Source organism: Crinia signifera, chromosome 11 (genome assembly GCF_055691185.1).
Source record: "Crinia signifera chromosome 11, ASM5569118v1, whole genome shotgun sequence".
Classification (NCBI taxonomy): Eukaryota; Metazoa; Chordata; class Amphibia; order Anura; family Myobatrachidae; genus Crinia; species Crinia signifera.
In genome coordinates this window covers 47,366,586-47,391,393 of record NC_139227.1, presented here as the reverse complement: position 1 = coordinate 47,391,393, position 24,808 = coordinate 47,366,586, and the positions used below count along the sequence as shown (strand labels likewise).

General features: G+C 47.0%; 1 protein-coding gene across 2 annotated transcripts in view; it reads left to right on the top strand.

The window, feature by feature from the left end:
* CHST8 (carbohydrate sulfotransferase 8) overlaps window positions 1-24,808 on the top strand; it is a 275,902-nt gene that overhangs the window by 72,008 nt on the left and 179,086 nt on the right. For both annotated transcript variants that reach the window (XM_083163719.1, XM_083163718.1), the window contains exon 2: window positions 16,708-16,941. In XM_083163719.1, the coding sequence (XP_083019845.1) occupies window positions 16,746-16,941 (196 nt within the window). In that variant the 5' untranslated portion in view covers window positions 16,708-16,745. The remainder of the gene's footprint in view (window positions 1-16,707; window positions 16,942-24,808) is intronic.

The following is a 24,808-nucleotide window of genomic DNA, read 5'->3' as shown; positions in this document are numbered from 1 at the left end:
ATTATACAGGGGGAGCAGCCTGTGGTGTCATGGCATAATGCCATGACACCATAGGCTGCTCCCCCTGTACAATAATAATGACACCACAGGCTGCTCCCCCTGTATAATATAAAAGTAATGCCATGACACCACCACCAGATATATTGTTTTTTTATGTAACTACTGTATTTTATCCCTCAGGCTCCTTTACTGCTGCTGCTGCTGTGGCTCCAGTAATTTCAATTCCACTCTCTGCGCCGCGGCCTGTCCTGCTGCGGCCCCCCCGACTCGGCCTTCCTTCCTTCCTCTCTGCAGACGCGTGGGTGGGAGGCGTCATCGTCATGACATCCCCACCCAGCGTCTGCCACTGCCTCGATAAGAGGGAACAGGCTGCCGGGCCCTCCTCCACGTAGCCGTGAGGCCGGCGGCCATGTTCCTGTGGCCGCAGACATCTTAAAAGACCACAGGAACATGGCCACCGGCAGTGCAAAAAAAACCTCAAAAAAGAGAATAAAAGGTGAAGGCTGGGGGCGGCTGCGCGGGCCACATGACAAGGTCTGTCGGGCCAGATTTGGCCCGCGGGCCTTGTGTTTGACACCCATGCTATAGGGCGTCTTGATTCAAAAAGGTTTGGGCACCAGTAAGGTTTCCATTGAAACTATTACATATAAACGTTTCTTAAGTACAACTACAACATCCACCTACTGTAACCACACCTACAGCGCATTTATTGTGATTGCACAGATCTGCATCTTATGAGAATGTAATGTTAAGGCCGTTTTAGACAAAGCTCATGGCAGATCCCAGACTTAATGGGTCCAAAAGGACTTGTAACCTGGCGGTGCGTAAGTGTGGCCGGGAGTGCGCGGCCAGGAGCTGTGCCACCTCCCCGTCACACTGTGCAGAGCCACACAGCCAGGAACCAGAGCAGCCGGACAGTCCATCTAATCCCCAAATCCTCAGATTCGAATCCCGGCAAAATATTGATCAAATCCCGGAATATAATGGTAAATAAATATTGTTGCATCAGGGGACAGGACAGTTTAGTCCCTGTTACGAAAGAAAGAAAGAAAGAAAGAAAGAAAGAAAGAAAGAAAGAAAGAAAGAAAGAAAGGAAGGAAGGAAGGCGATCTGAATAAAATAAAAATAGAAACTTTTTTTTTTTAACAGGGGCATTTCGGCATTTTGTGTGCATTTTTGTCCTTGTTGGACGCTTTGCAGTTCATCCGGTTCCGGCATCGATATTTCACCTTAGAAAGTCTCCTTGAGCTGTTCCCCAGGCTCCGGGCATTAGCGGCTTATCTTTATTACATTACAAGGGACGGGGGAAATGAGATCTGGAAGCTGACTTTCATGTGGTCACATCCAATTGATTTTTCTCTTTATTGTTGAAGGATTCTGTGAGCTCCATATTGCGTCTCCTGTGGCATGTGTCCGATGCCGGTCGTCCTGATGCCGTTATTTACTGAGTGAAGCCCATTTGCTGTAATGGAAGGTGGCGTAGCTGGCACTGAGGGTCCGTCCTGGTGCAAAAGGATCAACAGTACTCAATAACCATCAGCAATATCTTGTTGCAGTTAAATGAATGGCAGACCCGTGTATTATTGGTGGCGCATTCATAACATCCGCCTCCTGGGTATTTGCAGCAATTATTTATTTCATGTGAGTGCAGTAGTATCTGCATGTGGCACAGTCACAGGACCCATCATTCCTCTATACCATACATGCCTACTTTTGCGGCACTGCCGGAAGACCCCAAAATTTAGGGAACACCCCCAGGAAAAAGGATTATCCTCCTGGATCATGACCATTTCCTGTGCTGAGTAGGCTTCACCATGTGATTGGCAGTGAGTGACCTCATTGTGCCACCGCTAGACCTGATACATGACCCCACCCCCAATATCAAATGCCGTATGCTGTATATAAGCTCATTGCACTTATTCCATCATTTACACTCATCCATCGTCATTATACAGACTGTACAAAAGGACACAAATCTTAAACCTTCTTAAAGGACAAGTGTAGTTAGGAATGCCACCAAGGTGGTATAAGTGGTGCTGTTGCACTTGCCCAGCAGTCCTTAAAGCCTCCTGCAGGCTAAGGCTTCACCTATAACAGCCACTTTTCCCCGCAGATGAGGTTCGCCAGGTACTGGGGTGTCGCCAGGTCTTATGGTGATCAAGGCTGCTACAGGAGGCTGGGCAAGGCAAATACAGGACTGGAGTCAGACTGGGACACAAAAGGAAGGACCAGACACCCAGGACAAACAATAGACACTAAGCACACTACTGTGTGTGACTGGCACCGGGCCACTGCAGGGGATGGTGTACACTAGAGTCACTGTACAATAGATGTTATTGTTAGTACAGAGTAGCGTACCATAATGGCAAGGTGTGTTATGATGCAGTGTAATGATGCAGTCGCTGTAGCACCTGAGTACAATATAAGCAGACAAATGGACAGAACTGGAATGCGAAGCAATACCGGTTACAGGCACATAGACAAGCAGGGCCGTTAGGCGGAAGTAATCGCTAATAGCGTCACAGAACTGGTAAACAGGCAGACAGGCTCCAGTAGCGGAGTAGCCACTTGTAGCGACGCAGACAGTACATATACTATATAGTGAATACCAAATGAGTAGATGCTACTAGCAACACGGACAGACATTCAGCAGGCTGTGGGGCAGTTTTGGGTACAGACAGAGAAATGGGTGAAAACACAGGTACATAAACAGAATCTCCTGACAGAGCCAGTATAGGCTGGAACACCCGGATCAGACACTTGCGGGGAACCAGCACCAAGTGTACCACAGGCCAGTCAGGATAGTACAGGATTAGTAGGATTAGGGTTAGTCAGGAAAGACTGATACCTCTTTCACACCAGAAAATGCAGGGACTTACCCTGGAAAATGGTCCCTGGATCAGTTGGCCCCTTTCACACCATCCTTGTCCCTGCATTTTCTGGTGTAAGGGGTGGTCGGCGGGACCCGGGAAGTGGGTGGTGGGGTCCGGGAAGCTAGTGGCAGGTCCGGTCAGCAGACGGCATGGTCCAGACTGTGGTGATCCGGGCAGCAGCAGCTCGGCACGTCTAGCGCTATTTGCCGGGCAGCGGGGCGAGAAGCGGTGGATTTGAAAACATATTGAGAAGACTGGCCGGACGCTGATTGGCTGAGAGTATCTTATACCCCAGGTGTCAGGGTATCCCCTTGGGCCTCAGGTGGCAGTGTATCCTTTCCTGTCCCAGGTGGCAGCATCTCCTCTCCTATCCCATGTGGCAGCATCTCCTCTCCTGCCCCAGGTGGCACCGTCTCCTCTCCTGCCCCAGGTGACACCGTCTCCTCTCCTACCCTAGGTGGCACCATCTCCTCTCCTGCCCCCAGGTGACACCGTTTCCTCTCCTGCCCCAGGTGGCACCATCTCCTCTCCTGCCCCAGGTGGCACTGTCTCCTCTCCTGCCCCAGGAGGTGCCTTTTCCTTTCCTGCCCCAGGTGGCAAGGTCTCCTCTCTTGTCCCAGGTGCCATGGTCTCCTTTTGGGCCCCAGGTGGCACCATCTCCTCTCCTGTCCCAGGTGGCAGCATCTCTTCTCTTGCCCCAGGTGACACCATCTCCTCTCCTGCCCCAGGTGGTGCTGTCTCCTCTCCTGTCCCAGGTGGCAGCATCTCCTCTCCTGCCCCAGTTGGTACGGTCTCCTCTCCTTTCTCAGGTGGTGCTGTCCCCTCTCCTGCCCCAGGTGACACTGTCTCCTCTCCTGCCCCAGGTGAGGTTGTCTCCTCTCCTGCCACAGGTGACAAGGTTTCTTGTTTGGAAGATGTCAAGGTTTCATCTGTGGTCAGCAAGGTAGCGTGGGCCTTCAGTCTCTCGTATCAGTTCTCACAACACTTTTCCCCATGGCTTTCATGTTGATCTTTTCCTTATGTTGACATCATCATGTCACTGTTGACCTTTTGGTGTCTACCTATTGACTGTCTACCTAGACACTGTAGGTCTTTCCATCCACACCCTTCCCTTTCCCACTCCCTATTCTCCAATATAAAGTGGAGTAGACCAAGAGTTGGGGAGTCCCACCCCAAGATTTGTCAGCAGTGACAGCAGAAGTTCTCCCAACCACGCGGTAAGAACCGTACTTTGCCACGCAATTAATTTACCCTGGACCGCAGGGGCATAAAATACGCACAGCGTACAGACAGAATTCCTGAGTGTGCCGCCTGTAGACTCGCTGGTGACCTTGCTGATGCCGCTGTAGACTCCTCGGTGCGCATTGATGTGTGTAATACATTAATCCTGTTATGTGGTAATATATTAGGTGACAGATGATGGGATAACAGGAATTGAAGTGATAATGAAAGATGAATCAGTGTGTACACATAACATTGTTAGTACATGATACAGTACATTACAATATAGGGCAGTGACACAATGGCAGCCGTCCTTTGCAGCTCCCTTTACCCATGTATTTGTGTTTGATTGGATGTTCCGGCTGAATGATGTTGTGGCTAACCCGCGGTTCTCTTGTATTGTCACTCATTCACACCTGTCCTTTGTTCTATGCCGATCAGATGCATCCAAGCTTTACAAAAGCACAGTGTCCTTTTATGTGTATTTTCCACAGTTTTATTATTTGTTTTGTACATTGAATTATTGGGGGGAAAACAAAACTGCTTTCAGAGACGAAACGCGTTGCTCACTGTGACGGCAGATACAATAACGGTTACTTATCTGGTTCCTTTTCTTCACTGGGTTTGTCTGATCCTACAAACAAACCAGGGTACATAATATAGTGGAATATTGGGCCTGATTCAAAGCAAAAAGCATTCAACTGGGCAAAAGCTTTATTTTTACACAAATTAGATTCAGTTTTTTACAAACCCCACCCAAATCTTACTGATGTTACATCTTTTTTTTTTTAAAGCAGGTCTTTATTGTACATAAAGAATGCAAAAAACAGACGATAACAAATATCACACATATACCGTGTCGCAGCACAGCCAAAACACAGTACACATGCAAACAGTATAGTACATATTATAAAATACAGTACAAGATAAACTCACACTATAGACTATACTATGCATTCTAACAGTAACATTTACACAACAGTATACAAGACTATGGGTGTGGAGGGTAGGGGGGGTGAGGGAGGAGGAATCACATGCCCGAAGCTTTATTGACCAGACAGACACATATAAGGGGAGGGCAATAAATAGAAATACATCAACAAAACAACAGACATTGTGAAGTGAGGGAGAAGCGGTCACGGTCCCAAAGTCTTATAAAACAGTCCAAACAAGGGGAAAGGACCAGAAGAAAAGGGGTTTAGTCCTCTTCTTCCTCAGGGCTATCCCGAATGGAATAGTCTCTGAGCAGGCTGTGAACCAGCCTGCGGCAGTCCTGCACGGACATTCTCTCCCTCCGCAATATGAGACGATTTCTTGCAAACCACAAAGCGTCCTTAACACAGTTTATAAGGTGCCAGGCTTCCTGGGTCGCCCCATATGTGTGGGTGCCCGGGAATAGTCCATACAGTACTGAAAGGTATGAAAGACAGTTCCTGGGCACGGAGTCCTTGAATTCAGTCTCTAGGGCATCCAACAACAACTGTGCGTAGGTACAGTCCCAGAAGATGTGCATGGAGGTTTCTTCATGCACAAAGCACCAGGGACAATGTCTATACCTACACAAGTTTCGGGAGTGCATGAATGACCATTGAGGCAAGCCCCCCTGAATGGCCATCCATGACATGTCTTTGTGTCTATTTGTGAGCCTTTTGGAGGCCACATACTCCCAGACAAACTTGGCAGTTGCTGAAGGGAGCCCTGAAATCGGTTCCATGACGTCTTTGGCTCTGATGAGCTTGTGGACAGTTTTAGGTTTCCAAAAGTCGGGTTTCAATCCCTCCAGTTGGTGCTCCCTCACAAACTTGGACACATCCAGGTAGAACCATGGAGTAGTCCAGTTGTAAGGGATGGAGCTGTCCCACTTGTCTCATTTAAGGGTCCTCCTTAAATGGGACAAGGGTCCTCCTTAAATGGGACATCTGCCCCACCTGCAGTGCAGCATGGTTTTCTCCAGGTGTGTGATTTTTTGCTTTGCTAACAAAGCCCATTTAACCTGTAATTACCATTCTTATTGTGAGTGATAAGAAATCAACTATTTATACTGTTTACCTAAAACTCATTCTGGGACATGTTTGTTTCTGGGCCGGTCCCATTAGGTCAGGGGTGGGGAACCTTTTTTGTGCCAAGGGCCGTTTGTATGGGGAAAAAATCCTTCGGGGGCCATATGTAAAAAATGATATTACAAATTGCTGCAGCCGTCCCACGCTCCGGTGGCTGCCGCTGAATAGGACTGACAGTCTCCGGCTGCTGTTGATTAAGAGGAATCTCGCGAGAACGACCAACCTATCGCGATAATTCCCCTGTACTTGACAGTACTTGACTACCTGGTTGAAGCATCTAGGCAGGAAGCAGCCCTGATTGGCAGCCCGCAGCCAATCACAGATCAGCTCAGTCAGTATGGAATTTGGACGCACGCAGTAGACCAAATGCAGGGGTGGGGAACCTCAGCAAAGCTGAGGGGTGGATGGGAGGGCCACTCAAACCGCCTACGGGGGCGGCATACGGCCCCCGGGCCTGAGGTTCCCCACCCCTGCATTAGGTCTACTGCGTGCGTCCAAATTCCATACTGACTAAGCTGATCTGTGATTGGCTGCTGGCTGCCAATCAGGGCTGCTTCCTGCCTAGCTGCTTCAACCAGGAAGTAGTGTATAATGAAATCAGTGGATGTCGCCAAGTTTTGTGGCCAGACAGCGAAACGTTAGGTGTTAAGAATATTAGAAGGAGTAATGATCGCACGTAGTAACCGTTATAGGTGCGCACACACAAAGATAATACATTTTTAGATTTCTGAAGGTGAAATTACCCTTTAAAACATTATAGAGCAGACATAAGATATTTACACTTCAAACTATGAATCCGGCTTTGACTTTTTTACTTAGATTATTCTGATTATTCTTTTATGATCTTATCTAATGATAGATAAACTGTCTTCAGGTGAAATGAAATCACAGTTGGGAATTGTCTTTGTTTGTAAACTAATTAGGATCTTATCTCGTTACATCGTTCACAGCATAACGAACGCTCTCAGTTATAACTAGCCCGCTTTTCATGCAGAGAAAAGAGTCTGCCTGTGGTTTTCTGTGTTAAAGGATAATTCCACGTTTGGACACAAAATGATTTATGGGGCGGCGTTACGCGTCCTACGACCTTTTCATACCCCCACTATCCACGTAGGCGTGGAGTTGAGAATAGAAAGTGTGGGGCGAGCGCAGCGAGCCACCGAGCCTGAAGCGTGGCGAGTGCAGCGAGCCCCGCGAGGGATGCGGATACCTTCACAGCTATACGCGTCCCCTCGCGGGCTTCACAGGTATCCGCGTACCGCCGCCCCTCGCGGGTTCGCTGCGCTCGCCACGCTTCGGTCTGGCGTTGATATTGGGGGTGGTACACAGTGAAAAATGACAGTTGGGGGCCAATTAACATGTTTTATACTAATTTTAATGCATTTGGATGCATTTAAGATCAAAAATGTATTCCATCGCACCGCATCGTATGCCATCGTATGGCATCCGATACGATCGCATACGATTTTTGACCAAAAGTGCTGAAAAATCGGTAAAAATCGCATCGCATCGTATACCATCGTATGCCACTACATATGGCATACGATGCCATACGATGGGAGCCATGATACTCCACAAGTACCCACATTCCTTCTCCAGAAGGCACCGGAGCAGTTGCAGAAGGAAGGGGATCCTTCAGAGGTGCTGCTCCACTTACACTGATCGCAAATTGGGGTACATTATATATATATATATAGATACAACAATACCCAGCGCACAATCCTCTCAGTTTCAACGGATCAGTCCAGAATTATGTCCACAATGTGTGCCGCTCTCTTTTAATGGGATTGTACCAGAAATCCCCACGGAAAGTACTTGCAAAAAAGGAAAAAAGAAAGCGCACCAATGAGCAGAAGTACTGTATATGGAAAATACACAATGACATTGCTTTAAATCATATATATGTTTTATCGGTAGTATAGTATGTTTTAAAATTAGTTGTGAAGTGCAATATTAAACGTATACACATATTTATTTTAATGTATTTTATGATAGATTTTTTTGAAATGTAGATTTATATATATATGTTGGCAATGGTATGGTATTAACCTGCGAGTTACTTCTTTGTATTGATTATTGTATGATGTGTATGTGCTGCTGAAGCCTTGATTGTCCGGCTTGATCTATGATGATTGTTGAAGTGATGTCACCTGTTAAGAAAAAGAAGGTATATAAACCTGATACATACCTGAGGTAACCACACCCCCTGACGAAGTCCGTTTGAGTGACGAAACGCGTTGGGCGTGGCTTGTTGGTCCGACGTAGTGACGTCCAGCTTCCAGTGGTGATCCAGGCGGGTCCGTGTATCGTTCCCCGTGGCGGCTCCGGCGTTTGGATATCTGTCCGGCGATCCGAGGCTGTGGCGCGGTTGACTTTAAATCTGGAAGGAGTTCCCTGGTCCCTGTGTTACATCAAGCTGGCAAGCTTATTTTCGTAAACTACAATGTATGTGAGCAAATAAATCATTGTGTATTTTCCATATACTTCTGCTCATTGGTGCGCTTTCTTTTTTCCTGTTTTGCATATATATATATATATATATATATATATATATATATATATATATATATATATATATAGGCACGCACACACATCCACACACACGTCAGGGTACAGTATGTCCCCCACTGATCGTCATTTTCTCTGTAACCCCCATTAGAGGACACTGCGGCCGGCACTGTTATCTGGACGCAGCTGATAATACTGAGTAATAACTTGAATTCAGCTGCATAGAAAATTTAAATTTCAGTGTGAAACCTCTCAAAGTCTCTCAAGGTCTTGGAACTTTTAAATCCATATTTATGATGTGGTAGGTGTTTGGTATAGCGCAACTTTCCTCGTTCGTCAAAATGGTCCCCTATATCCTTAGTTTAATGGGAGTTACAGATCAGCCACTGGTGGGATAAATAAGCCCCCTACCTCCCATTTCTATGGCAGCACTTGTTGGAAAGTCTCTCCTAACTCTACAGGATCAATGCCCAATGGGAGTGTTCTCAAACCTTCTAAAGAGGAATTTGGAGCTGTTGCATCAGCCAATCAGGTCCGAGCTTAAGTTTTATACAATGTACTACATTATTCATACCTAGAATGACATTGGTTGCTGTGTTCCCGCACCACAAGTGACATCACACCTATGTAGAGTTTGGGATTTGGCTGAAAACTAACCAACCAGCTCCTAACTGCCATGTTTAAAAAACGTTATCTCCATAAACTTTTTTCTTCAATAAGACCTCTAGCATCAGCCTTCTCTAGGGTTACCACCAGGGAGAGAAGTATTGGGACACGAGGACATGTGCTGACACTGGAGGGAGGTTCTGGGGAAATCTGAGGAAAGTTTACCTCACAGAAAGGGTAGTAAATAAGTGGAATGTCCTCCCGTCAGAGGTGGTAGAGACTAAGACAGTAGCAATACAAACATGGCTTAGGGATATCCTCACAGAGACCTAAGGATCAAATAGGGTTTTAGGTAATGACATGGTTAAAAACAGAGCAGACTACTGTAGCTGGGCCTATCAGCCGCCATGTTCTCTGTTTAAACCTAACACTCCACTGCTCTAGCCTAACCCTAAGCTTCCGGTCCCGTCCGGTCCATCAACAACATCACCAACATTGTGGTGTTGACTATATGAATACTGACATGAGATGACTACATCCCGCCAAGATCACCATGTTCATCTATCCAGATGTGAGCCTTGTTTCTCAGTTATATTTTTGAACACGCCGTCGATGATATTATGTTACGCTCCTCATTTGCCGCACCTGTGCCTCACACATTGTTATATCTGGGACATTTAAATATGAAATATACTCGGGATGTTACTACAGTAGCCACAGGCTCTGGGCCCTTAATGAAAAGCAGAAAATAGCGTGGCGAGCGGCGTGACTGCGGGGGAAAAAATTGGAATTGCAGATTTTTTTTTTTACATTTGTTTATGAATTATTTCCTGAGAATGTATGCAAACTAATTACCTGTTCCTGTGAGCGCATATATATATTTATAACAGCAGGCTGCGCGAGGACATAACTCCAGGATCTCGGAGACGCTGCTTCGCTTTCAGGAGATTCATTTAGACAGATTTCTGATTGATTTTTTTTCCTTGACATATTAGCATGTTCTAAGTGAATCAGCCTCGTTGAGCTGCGCTAATTTGCATGCTGTCCGTTCAGTCTTAGGAATTAGCCATCATTGTAAAGGAGCTTGGTGGAGAGGAGCCAAATCCTCATTTAGCAGCTGCACCGTACTGGTGTTATCACCTGCGCAGGAAGAGGAGACGGGGACCGGCGTACCGCGCAGCTCTGCTCGCATCCCACTTACTGAGTAATTGCTTCGTATCTGAGCTTCTGCCTTTGCCAGGCTGCTAGAACCATGAGAACTAGCTCAGTTTAACTCCTAGTGGTCCGCCGTCCTGGATTCCCAGAGACAGTTCCCATTTGTGCAGCTTTGTCCCCAGAAATGTCCCTATTTTCTGCAATTATTGGCAATTCTTAGGGGTCAATCTACTAAAACATTGCTTAGTACATTTACCTCTAGTCTCTGTACACCACAGGATAATACATAGTATATAAAAACACACACACACACACACACACACACACACACACATATACACACACACAAATAGATACACACACACACACACACAATGGCCTCCCTGGTGCTCACAAGACTCCACAATATTTTAAAAGTTCAGGTGCTTCATTTCTTAACCGTTTCGGGGACCGAACGGGCTAACACCATCTTTAGGATCCTTAATACTTTGGTATAAATATAATATAATATTTGAGATACATTCGGGATGTTTTGTGTTTATTGGTTTTCCTCCAAATATTTAATTCTAAGCAGATCCAGGGCGACGCGGGTCTCGCTGTAATTATAGCGCACAATTTATGCGACCGTCAAAGGAGTCAAGTTTTATAGATGCCCAAGGAATTAAGAGTTGGTCTCCGGAGCCGGCAGCCATAACGCAAATCCTGTAAATGTTAGCAAAGATTGTCAGCGAAAATGAGTCGGATGAATTGTGTCCAGAGCCCTGGAGTGTAATAAATTGGGTGGAGGATAAATTATGCGGGCACACTGTAAAGATGCCAATCTAAGGCGGCATTACCGGGTTCTGCACTCTGATTGGCTCAGGGATGAGAGCTCCTGTGTTCCTTTCAGCATGGGTGGCAAAGTGAGTGAAAGCTTTACGCCGTACCCCACAGCGCTTACAACACTCAGAGTGACACTTAGGGTCCCTCAATCCCGACGAGCGGTGCCCAGGAGCTGTGACGTGGAACAGCGGCTGTCAGAAGCTTGCTTTCCTGATTTTATTTCTCCTGAATTGGGATGTCAGACCCCCTCCAGGAGAGCGGTTTATCTGCATCAGCGCGTCCTGAAAGGCCCAAACACATGAAAGCCGCGCGTCCATTAATTCAGAAATAGACTTGACAAATGATTTCCATATCACTTATTGGAATCTAATCCCCCAAAGTGGGGACTTTGGAGGAGAAATGGATGTGTCACTTCTAATGATGCGTTTGGAAGGGAGCAGGAGGGACAGGAGACAACGTAACATCCATTTCGCAAATCAGGAGGGAAAGTGCCTGTCTTACTGGATTTTCAGAAGAATGCAGCGAACTTAACGTGGACAACAGTGGCTTGTGTTAACCCTTGGCCTTCACCATGTTGGTATAGGCGCTGTATTAAACGGACTGGTGTTAGTAAGGGTCTTACGATTGACCTGGTTTTAGCCTGGCTATTAGGGAATATAATATGTATTTCCCCAAACATCTGAAAAACTTTCACTTTCATATATCCAAGATCAGGTACACATTAATCTTCCCACCTAGCTCAACCACCTTTGTTACACTGCTGGATCATTTGTACATCTTTCATGGTTTATCCAAGGCAACGTCTCTTCATTTGCTCCATGTGCCGAGACTTTTGAGAGTGGCCATTTTGAACTGCCTCTTCGTTTCATAAATGCAACAGGTACCACTTAGTCTCATCACCAACTATGGAATTCTGCCTGTCCCTGACAGGCTGTGGAAGCAGCCATATTATGGGTGGAGTAAATACAGCTCTCTATTAGACAGTGATGTCACTGGGGCACAAAATGGCCGAACTAGCATTTATATTGATGACATTTTATTTATTACTATTGACCTTAAAATATTGGATCAATTATTTCATACATTAATTACATTACTGCATTTATATGATAGTCTATATTTTTATGGTTATAACTTCTGTTCCCCTACTTCATGCAATAGCCTCCGATTCCTGTAGGGGATGCCGGCGGAACTTATTTTATTTTTAAAGGGGCAGTCATTTACAAGGCAAAAACCATGCCTTGTAGAGTTTGTCCGGCATTCCGCACTGCCGCCGAACTCAGAAACAATTACAATGGATGCTGTTCTTCAAAGTTTGGAATTGTGAGTAGTTTAAGGTAGGTCTGCAATGATAGGATAGGTAGGTCAGTTTACATCAATGAGCCTTAATCACTGATTTGTTGCAATTTGTTGAGCACACCAAATGGGATATGATTTTTACGAATCCGGTTCTTAGTCCTACATGGCTCTGTGATATAATGTCTGTCCCCAAGTATACAAGTAATCATCTTGTTTCCTGACCTGTTTGTAAATATACCACCTGTCTGCATTGGCCATTTTGGATCCTCCTTGTGAGTCATGAAACCAATGCCTGTACTACAGCAGTGGTCACATGACTTCAGCAACCTATAAACATGCACCACTGCCTATTTAAACCTGCTGTGGCCTGCTTCATATTGCCAGAGCAACACCTTCCTTCTGGGGTAGTTACGTGTCCCAAGGCCTTTGTACTCTCGTACCTGTTCCAGAGATCCGCTGATGGTTTTATACACACTGTTTCCTGCTGTTTGTTCACTGACCTTTGCTGCTGTTTCCATTCAGTTTCCTAGCTTCTGCTTCACCAATTCTCCATTACCAGATGGATCAAAGTGCCTGTGGTTTATCATCTGCTTTTTGTGTACATCAAAGCACATATACAGTGCTGACCAGTCATCTCCATTTACTATTTGCCATGTACAGCTGTTTACCATCTATTGTTCTTATCTGTTGCATGCCATCTACTGTGGATATCCTCAACAACAGTTATTACAGCTAGTTCTTACAGGGCCTTCTATTCTGTGTCTCTGGCTACTCCACATTCTGGGTTTATGTTTGGCTCCCCTATTTTGTATTCCCTAAGAGCTGTCCTGTGGGTCTGATTCTAGGGTTAGGGTAATATTGATGTTACAGATATTTCCGGCTGGGTTACTGATGGTTCTGGATAGCATGTTACTGTTTCCTCTCTCAGTCTGGACCAGAGCATTGCCAAGGTGTTTGCTTCAGCAGTTATCAGACCTGGATACATAAGACACCAGTTCCTGCTAGAGTTCTGGCTACCGAGTCCAGGTTTGGTAATATACTGTATAGCTCTGAATTCTGTAAGCAGGTTGCTTGAGATCCTTCACCGGATTCTTAGCGAGAGTTCCAGTCCTGTATCCTGGTATGGAATTCTGTGATAACTGATGCCCAGTAACACATTTTTGCATTATCAACTCTTCTCCAACCCATGAGGAGAATTGCAGACCATCTCTTCATATTCCAACCGCTGTCCATGCGACTCGAAATCTGTTGTATCTTCGACCCACAAGTGTAGCTACAGGTGCATTTTATTAGCCAATTGGAGCATGACTGCATTAACCCCTATGCCGTTTGGATTTGTTTGGCGTGGTATTTGTGCTGTTTCTGATGTATTATTGGTTTGGCCATGGTATTAATACATAGTGACAAGTGCAATGTACCTGTAACCCCAGCCGGTCCTAATAAGCGCTGCTCTGCGTCATCAACGTGCAGTCTGAAGACCTGGGCTAGGGTTTTTCATTATCGCTCCCATCTCTTGTTGGTTGTTTGATCACGGCGCTCAGCTCCAGTGACTGTGTCAGGAGTGACATTTGCTTTGACCTAGATTCTCTTATGACATTTGCAGACGGCCTAGCCTATACTCAATATGAGAGGGTGGAAGAGGTGAGATAGAAATGGACAAGAATCTAATAACCAGTTTGCTAAAAATAAAAAGATTAAATTCATTTTTTCCTTGTGATGTATTTCACCAGCCTGGAAGTAACTGGACACAATCTGCTTTCCTGTAATAGGATGAAGCTCTGTAGCCTTTATTAATGTCTACCTGTCGCTGTCACGCAGTAGTGGCAGACATTTTGGAAGTTTAACCACCTTCAATCTGTCTTACATCTCAATAGTTCAAGGTAATAAAGGCAAGCAATATGGGCCTCCATGCCTAAATTCCCAACACTTGAAGTCCCATTCACTCGCAAAAGCAAACTTATTCTTTAATGGACAAAACCATGTGCACTGCAGGTGGGGCAGATGTAATATGTGCAGAGAGAGTTAGATTTGGGTGAGTTATTATATTTCTGTGCAGGGTAAATACTGACTGCTTTATTTTTTTACACTGCAATATAGATATCAGTTTGAAGTACAAACCCCACGCAAATCTAACTCTATCTCTGCACATGCTACATCTGCCCCCCCCCCCTGCAGTATCCATGGGCCATTATTCTGGTTCACTTGGTTCTCAAATGGACAAAACCATGGCCCTTATTCTGGTTGGTGCGGTAATGTCCGCGTGCGGTCGGTCCGCCGATGTTTAGTGTCTGCGCATGTGCAGATGCATATCTGCGCATGTGCGAACGGGACGCACGTCCAAATTCCGCATGAAATGTGTACACTACGAACAGGGGGTGGAGAGGGGCGTGAAGGGCTGTTTGGGCTCATTAACATATGCATACGCCCCGCGTTTCATGGGCGTTCCCATGAAAACGCTGGGCGTACGTATGGTAATGCGGTCGTGACGCACGTGCAGGGGGCGGACATATGACATTGCCGGATGTCAGCTGCCCGCCCAGATCCCTGCTTTTGCACGGAGAAATTTTTGCACTGAGGTTGCGGGAGCTGCCTGACCACTCGGTCCTGCATTCGATGGTCTGCGACCATCGAATGATGGGAGAGGTTCCCTGAGATGGAGGAGGTGTATTCATGAGAAATACACTTCCGGTCCGTTCGGACAGCTTCTTACCGCATTTGGACGGAGTGAGCGATCCGTACGAAAGGCGGGGTTTAGGACGCACGGTCCTGGCCGCATATTCGGCTCCATCCGCACAGACCAGAATAAGGCCCCATGTGCACTGCAGGTGAGGCAGATGTAACTTGTGCATAGAGAATTAGATTTGGGTGGTGAGAACCCTGCACAGAAACAAAATAACTCACCCAAATGTAACTCTCTCTGCACATATTACATCAGCCCCCCCTGCAGTGCTGCATGGCTATGTCCAATAGTGAGGGAATTTGCTTTTGTAAGTATACCTGAATCGGGCATTAAATGCATGATTAATGGAAACCTACGCAGATTAAACCTGACACATTAAGTTTTATATTCATTTTCAAATGTTAGTAAATGTGTGTTATAGCCTTGGATGCCCAAATCAATTAAGAGCAAATTTATATGAATCAACATCGACCCCCCCAAAAAAACAGAAAAAAAGAAATCGACTAAAATCCACACGCTGTGTATTTATATATGTGCATACACTTGGGCTTGGGTGTGGTAGCATGGCTCACAGACAATATCTAGGTCAGGGATGGGGAACCTTTGTTCCGCTACTGTTGTTGAACTACACATCCCAGCATGCTCTGCTACAGTTTTGCTATTTGGCCATGCTAAAACTGTTGCAGGGCATGCTGGGATGTGTAGTTCAACAACAGCTGGAAGGCCAGAGGTTCCCATCCCTGGTCTTGGTCCATAGTCATTAGGTCCATAGCAAATGATCGACATGGAAAAGGTCAACTCATGAAAAGGTTTACTTGGGTTTTTCACTTTTTTTTTTACATCAGTGTCAGCACCCTTCACCGTTCCCAGTCGGAGTCCACGTAAATGGTAAAGTATGAAGAAGTTCAAAAAAGTAAATCCTCAAAAACTCATGTCACCCATTTCATGTGTTGACCGTTTGTCTATGTGGACATTGGGCCTTATTCTAGTTCACTCTTTCTGACAAAATCCTTCTTAGATGGACAAAACCATGTGCACTGCAGGTGGGGCAGATTTTACTTGTGCAGAGAGAATTAGATTTGGGTGGGGTTTTACTTCAAAGTGAGATCTATATTGCAGTGTGAAAATAAAGCAGCCAGTATTTACCCTGCACAGAAACAAAATAACTCACCCAAATCTAATTCTCTCTGCACATTTAACATCTGCCCCCCTGCAGTGCACATGGTTTTGTCCATCTAAGAAGGATTTTGGCAGAAAGAGTGAACTAGAATAAGGCCCATTGTCCATGTAGACCATCTGGTGTTGACCTAGTGACTGTCGACTTAGGCATTGCCTGTCAGCCGTCCGGATCTCCTTGGGCTACATACCCTGTACTTCAATCGCTCTCTCCTCCGAATGCTGTTCCTATAAGTCTATCACAAGCGACAGTATATTCATCTGATCTTGAGAAAAGCATTAATGGCCTTTAATTGTCTTCTTGCAGGTGTGACCTGCGGAGGGCCGCGGTGGGAGGATGAGAAGATGAGCGCTGAGGCACCCTGGCGGTGGTCCGCATGGTATATTTTCTTGGCTCGATGCGGGATTGATTTGAGAGGAATAATTATGAGGCTGACCTACATGTTTTCCTTTATCTTACTGTTTGGACTTGCCGGCCTCGTCGTTTTCATCCATTTGCAGGATCCCGTAGAACTGGCGAACCAGCGGGGACTGGCTGCAGGTCAGTCTGCTTAATACTCTCTGCATTCATGATCCAAGTTCATTTTGTAAAGCTGCTTTGATATGTGTAAAAATGTTCATACGTTCCCTCTGTAGCTCAGTGAAGATGTAGGAACGTGCAATGTTTATGGCTGCTGATTGACGAGGGGATGCCCAATTTATGGCAACTTCCCCTTCTCTGTCATTATTATATGACGGTGCCACAGCGCTGTATAACTGGAAAGAACATTTACCTTAGAGGTCCTACAAGCAAGCCTCAATTACTGAGATACTGGCCAGAGTGTGCTAGACTCACCAGAGCAGAGAGCGACACCTCAGGCAGGATAGAGGTACTACACAAGTGGTTACACGTGCAGGGTGCCAACAATTTTGAAACATAAATGCAAAATTTCTAAAAAGTATGTAATTATGATTTGGAAAATGGAATAGATAAGGGGGAGATACAATACAGAGACTAGTGCCGGGCATGAACACAGAGGGTATGGGGTCAACTCAATGAAGGTAACGACAGGAGCTAATTGGTTGGCACTTTATCACACACAGGATACTTTATCACTTCACCACACTTATTAAATTTGCTCCTCAGTCTGTGCTGGTTACAGACTGGGAGACACCAGCAGCACAGGCATCAGGGAGGCTGGTGTGCACTAAACAGCAGGGGGGGGGGGGGGGGGGCAATCAGATTGGGGCAGTACTTTGTAGAGAGTGGTGGCAACTGTGCCCAGCAATTAGAGGAGGGGTATTAATAAATGTATTCATTGATGTTTTCTGTCACAAATCCCGGGTAAAAGATGGAGTCCTACTCGTCTCGATCGAGGCAGATGTCTTGCACCATACGCTAAGAACCTTATTCTGGTCTGTTCGCAGTGGCCCCTTGTTTGCACGGGGACCGATTTTTCTTCTTTGTTCATGTGCATGTGCTTGCTGCGTGCCGCCACGCCGGGTGCACGCAAGCAACCATGCGGGCGGGGGGTGGAGAGGGGTTGGGTGCAGCGGGCTGCCTCATTACCATATTGGAATGCCCAGCATTTCACGGGCGTTCCCATGAGAATGTTGGGCGTTCTCATGCTAATGAGGCATGACAGACAGACAGGGGGGCGGGCAGCTGACATCACCGGCTGTCAGCTACCCGCCTACTTCTTTCCGAGCAGACACGCATCTGTAAGGTTGCTCTGAGGCAACCTTACAGATGCCGTAAGCCTTCGTCATCATTCGATGGGGCAGATCCCAGCAGGCTGCGAATGGATGTTACTGTGTAACATCCATTCGCAGGCCCTTCGTGTGAATTTGCCTGGTGAATGGGTGGCGGCCGGGCCATCACTCGCAAGGCGGGGTTTGTGGACTCGCAAGGCTGTGAATTTGTGTCTGTAATAAATGGATCCACAAGTATACAAGGGGGGGCATTTTGGGGTGGGGGGGGGGGGTGCCATGCTGCCTCTCTGTGTTCAGGCGAGTGCAGGCTTATTTCTGCCTCCCAAATAGGCAAATGTAGCCGAGATCCGTGTCGCTAAATATTTTCTGACGCGTCACCTGCAGATTGTATAATGCAATATATATGTAAATTAAGGCTAAGTGAAATCATGATTCCGTCTGATGGAACAGAAGTTATCATTCTCAGGCAAGTGCTCCGTGTAAACAAACCTCAATTCCGAGGTTCAAATTCTACACCTCGATTTGGGGGGATTTCAGGGGGCAATGGATATTTCTGTTTGTACTATTGAAGGACAGGGGTATATTTTGCCAGCTGCTGTGTCTCGGCGAGCATGAAATGTAAGAGGCCACTAATATTGAGTACATGTAAGTGTAACGCTCCATTCATGGTATGCGTTGGGTCCACGGTACCGCAGTCCACTCTCCCACTCTACAATGACGTAAGTTCAGGATGTGTCATGGAGCCACCCTACACCTGTCCTCTTCACCAGGAGGTGGGCCCTGCCCGTGTGCCAACATAGAGTCTGAGGGTGAGGAGATATGACCCTCTCCTTGCTGCCCTGCAGGTGACCCTGTCTGGCATGTTTACAAGGCAGGAATACATCAAAGGTGGTATTCCAGTACGAGCCACCGAGCCTGTAGCGTGCTTCGCGCAGCAAGCCTGCTTGGTCTTCGCAGCGCTCGCCCCCTATCAGAGTTCCAGCAGTCGGGAGTCAGATGTTGGTCTAACGACCGTCGGAATCCCGCTTGTCGGCTACTCATACCACACCCATCTATAATCCCTACCCCATGTACAGACACATTTATACACTAGGGTTAGTTTTGTTGGGAGACAGTCTACCAGTATAATTTTGGACTGTGGGAGGAAACTGGAGTACCCGGAGGAAACCCACCAGCGGAGAACATGCAAACTACGCAAAGTTAGGGCCATGGTGGGAATTGTACTCATGACCTATGAGGCTGTAAGTAAAATTAATTAAATATAAATGTATTTTTCTCTTTCAATGGTCCTGGTGACACAGCTCAACACTGGGATGTAGGAGGGTCCGAAGGAGCCAGGCACCTATCCTAAAGCTTTAGAGGGTAGGCTCCTCCCCTACTGCATCCCTGGACTCCCCAGTTCGTGTTAGGTGCCCACTGGAGTGGGTGCTATTCTAAAGGGCTGCAGGAGCAGCCGAAGAATTAGAGTAGTTAGGGGATTTTTATTATTTTATTAACTATTACCCTAGCTAGGTAGGCACAGTGTGAGGATTTTCATAGTGAATCCTCACACTGCTAGCGCAGCAGGAGCTGACAGAAGCGCGTCCTGTCAGCTATCTGTGCACAGGGTAGACGCTGTCTGGTCTCCCTGTGCTGCGCTCATAGCCTCTATTAAGAGGCTGCCTGGGCTCCGGAGCTGCCTGAAACCGGCTCCACAGTTAGGTGGGGATCATGGGGGACAGGCGCTCCGTGATGGCGGCGGCCATTTTATGCGGAGCTTACACGCTGAGCTCCTGACTGAGAGGACAGCAGCGCTGTGACAGGCATGTTCCAAGTGGTCCCCATTTGAGGGGGAGACACTGGAACAAGGAAATCCTACCTAAGGAGCGGCTAGCTGGGGGTGGTTGGCGCCAAAAGGTCACGGACCCCGCAGCAGCAGGGACTTTGGTCTCTTCCTTCACTCTGACTTTGGCGCCTTTCAGAACGCTTGCAGCGGAGCTGAGCTGGCGAATTGATCCTGGCAGAGTGACTTGGATTTCCTGGGCATCGCTTCCCCGCAGAGAAACCTACAGACAGCTAAGTGACTGGGTGCATTGACTTTGTATAAGCGCTTGTACAATTGTTTGCACTGTGTATACTGTTAGATATACAATTATCACTTGCATCATGTCTGAGCATCAGGCTGTGGTTTTGGGGGAGGGAGCCCTTAATGCACTGAGCGCGTGCAATGTTTGCACACAAAAGTTTGTCCCTGAGCAGATGGCCAAGGGGGGCTTATGTATTACTTGCGCTGATGTGAGACCCATGGGCAGCGATCCCCATAGGGCAGAGCATATGGAACCTGCGTGGGCCAGGGCCCTAGGCAGGTCAGTAAACGCTTTGGTGCAGCTTTTGGACAGGCAGAGTGATGGGCTGGTAGAATCACAGAGACCTATGCCATCATCTCAGCAGTCGTCTGGCTCCTTGCCTCTTACCCAGGCAGATCCTGCACTGATTCAGGTGATGCAGGATACTGCAAAAGGGATTAACAGGTTCAGTGAAATGCTGGACAAAATGGATGATGTGGCAGGGACCCCTAGAAGGTCTTATGCTTTAACTACTGTGGTAGATGAAGAGGAAGGAGAGTATAATGACATCCCCTGGGATCAGGGTGATGATTTGGAAGAGAACTCTGCTGCTGGTATAGAGGATCTCATTGTAGCTGTGAAGCAGGCTTTAAAGCTGACTGTGGAGGATAAGACTCCTGTTAAGGGTGTTTTTAAGCGACAGCGGAAGGAGGCTGTTACTTTTCCTTCAGATGAGGGGTTACAGGAATTATTAGAAGGAGCTTGGAAAACTCCTGATAAGAGGCTTCAGATGCCTAAGCGATTCCTTAGTCTGTACCCCATGCCAGAGTCTCATGCGGAGCTCTGGGAAAAGGTCCCAGTGGTGGATGCTTCAGTGGCACGTTTGTCCAAGGCTACTGTATTACCAGTACAGGGCGGTGCAGCTTTCAAAGATTCTGTGGATAAAAAGCTGGAGGGAAACCTCAAAGCTATCTTTGAAGGGGTGGGGTTTACCTTACGGCCCCTTATTGCTTCAGCCTGGGTCTCTAAGGCCATGATAGAGTGGGCTGGTGAATTATGCACCGTGCTGCAGGCTGACCCTGGTGCATTACTGCTTGCAGAAAAGATTAAGGCAGCAGCAGAATATGCAGTGGAAGCAGAGGAGGAAGCTATTAAAATGGCTACCAGAGTGTCCACAGTCTCCATTAATGCCAGGAGAGTGCTTTGGCTTAAAGCCTGGGAAGCAGACAATGAGTCCAAGAAGGCTCTGGAAACATTAGCCTTCAAAGGAAAGGTACTCTTTGGTACCGAGCTAGAGGAGATTATAAAACAGGCCACGGGCGGCAAAAGTACATTCCTGCCGGCCTCCTCAGCAAAGCAGATGTCAAGATTTTCTGCTTTTAAGCCGTCCTTTCGGCCCTCCCCTAGAGGTGGTGCGTCCTTTCGAGGACAGTCTTTCAGGGGAAGGTTTCAGTCCTCTAGAGGCAAGACACAGAAGTCAAAATTTGGCTCTTTTCACAAGAAGCCAGCCACAAAGGGAGAGGATAAACCCTCTGCATGACTGTCAGGGGCTTCGCCCGACAGTGACAAAAGTGGGGGGGCGTCTCACACTCTTCAGGGACGCTTGGACTGCTTTAGGCCAGGATGCCTGGGTGTTAGATATTATAACACAGGGTTACAAAATCCCTTACAGAGGGCCGCCTCCGAAGAGGTTCATCCCCACATCCTTACCAAAGGAGGCACGGCTTCGTACAGCTCTTGTGAGAGCAGCTCACTCCCTTTTGGAGAAAGGGGTGGTTACACCAGTCCCCAGGGCAGAGTGGAAGAAAGGCTTTTACTCCACGCTGTTCCTGGTGCCCAAACCAGACGGGTCTTTCAGACCAATACTAAATTTGAAATCCCTAAATGTTCATTTATGGGTAGACCATTTCAAAATGGAGTCCCTACGGTCAGTACTCCTGAGTCTGGACCAGGGAGAATTTTTGGCGTCCATGGATGTCCAGGACGCATATTTGCACGTTCCTATACACCCGGAGCATCAGACCTTATTGAGGTTTGCCATAGGAGACCTGCATTTACAATTCCGGGCGTTACCCTTTGGGCTAGCAACCGCGCCAAGGGTATTCACAAAGATAATGTCAGTAATGGCGGCGGTGCTGAGGCTCAGGGGAATCACAGTCATACCCTATTTGGACGATCTCCTGTTCAAAGCAGAGTCAGCAGTCTTGCTGCAGAGTCATTTGGCAGAGGCCATCAGTTTTTTGCAGGCTCACGGCTGGATTTTAAATTTGCAAAAATCTCAGTTGGTACCGTCGCAAAGGCTCCAATTCCTGGGAGTCATACTAGACGCCCATCTTCATCGGGTATTCCTCACGGAGGTAAAGGCCAGGGATCTGGTCACCCTAGTCCAGGAGATTCTCAGGGCTCAGAGCATTTCAGTATGGAGGTGCCTCAAGCTTCTGGGGAAGATGGTGGCGTCATTCGAGACGCTTCAATTTGCCAGGTTCCACTCTCGGAGGTTCCAATGGAACATCTTGTCAGCCTGGTCAGGAAACACTTTGACCATGAAATCCGAGATGATAGTGCTGTCTTCGGACACCCGAGAATCCTTGAAGTGGTGGACAGAAATAGATTCACTTCAGTGGGGTCGGTCATTACAGACCTGGGACTGGTTGATAGTAACTACCGACGCCAGTCTCAGGGGCTGGGGGGCAGTAGTCCTGGATCTCAGGCTTCAGGGCCTGTGGACGGCAGAGGAATCAGCGTTACCAATCAACATCTTGGAGCTGAGAGCTGTCTGGAAAGTGATTTCCTTGGCGGGAGACAGGTTACAGAACCTCCCTTTGAGGATTCAGACCGACAATGCCACAGCTGTGGCGTATCTGAATCACCAGGGAGGTACACGCAGCAGATTGGCCATGTGGGAGGTGTCCAGAATCTTCCTATGGGCGGAACAGAATGTTCCAGCTGTATCGGCTATATTCATCCCGGGGATAGAGAATATAGAAGCCGACTTCCTGAGCAGGGAGGAGCTCAAGGAAGGGGAATGGAGCTTACACCCTCAGGTGTTTCACCAAATCACTTCGAGGTGGGGAACTCCGGATGTGGACCTGATGGCATCCAGGATCAACCGTCAAGTGCCCAGGTTCTATGCCAGAACAAGGGATCCACTAGCGGAGGCAGTGGATGCCATGACTATTCACTGGCAGGGAGATCTCCTTTATGCATTCCCACCTGTACCAATGTTACCGAGACTTCTAAAGAAAATACAAGGGCAGAAGGTTCCAGTGATCTTAGTGGCCCCAGATTGGCCAAGGAGATCCTGGTACTCGAGGCTTCAGAGGTTGTCTGTGGACTCATGGTGTCTACCTCTGAGACCAGACCTTCTAAGACAAGGCCCATTCAATCACCTGGATTCAGATCGATTGATTTTGACGGCCTGGCTATTGAAACCATCATTTTAAAAAGAAAAGGGTTTTCTGACGCAGTAGTACAGACGATGATAAAGGCCAGAAAAGCTGTATCTTCGGCAAATTATTATAGAGTCTGGAAGACTTACATTCGATGGTGTGAGAGAAGAAAGGCTCATACATCTCATTTTAAGCTATCAAGAATGATGGAATTCTTACAAGATGGTTTTTCATCGGGCCTAAGCCTTCAGTCACTGAAGGTGCAGATCTCGGCCTTGTCCATCTATTTCCAGAAAAAGATAGCCATTTTGCCGGAAATTCAAACTTTTTTACAAGGAGTATCCAGGTTGAAGCCTCCATACAAGCAACCAGTAGCTCCTTGGGATCTATCACTGGTTTTGGAATGCCTTCAAAAGGCACCTTTTGAACCTTTAAGGTCGGCTGACTTTAAGTTTCTTACGTGGAAGCTAGTATTTTTGTTAGCAGTAGCATCTGCTAAAAGAGTTTCAGAGTTGGGAGCTTTATCATGTAAATCTCCCTTCTTAATTTTTCATGATGACAGGGCTGTTTTAAGAACAGTGCCTCAGTTTTTACCGAAGGTGGTATCTACCTTCCATTTAAATCAGGAGATTGTTCTACCTGTGTTTCAACCCCCAGAGGGTTCTAAGAAAAGGGACAAATTGAGAACTTTGGATGTTGTGCGTGCCTTACGCATATATGTGGACAGAGTGAAGAGTGTCAGGAAGACTGACACATTGTTGGTATTGTATGACGTACACAAAATTGGTTGGCCTGCATCTAAGCAGACTATTGCTAGGTGGTTGCGGTCTATGATAGCCTTTGCTTACACCAAAGTGGGTAGACCAGTACCGGCCAAAATAAATGCGCATACCACCAGGTCAGTTGCCACCTCTTGGGCGGTTCGACATGGGGCCACAGCAGAGCAGGTTTGCAGAGCTGCCACTTGGTCATCTGTTCACACATTTGCCAAATTCTATAGATTCCATGAGTTCGCGTCGGAGGACGCATCATTCGGGCGAGCAGTGCTGAGAGCTGCAGACCTGAGCGTACCCTCCCAAAGGACCGGCTCTGGAACGTCCCAGTGTTGAGCTGTGTCACCAGGACCATTGAAAGAGAAAAAGGGATTTTTGTAAGAACTTACCGTTCGAATCCCTTTCTCTGATATGGTCCTGGTGACACAGCGATCCCTCCCTTACGCTCAGTAAGTATGCCAGAATTTCATGATGTTCATGTTAAAATGGTTAAAAGTTAACAGTTTCTG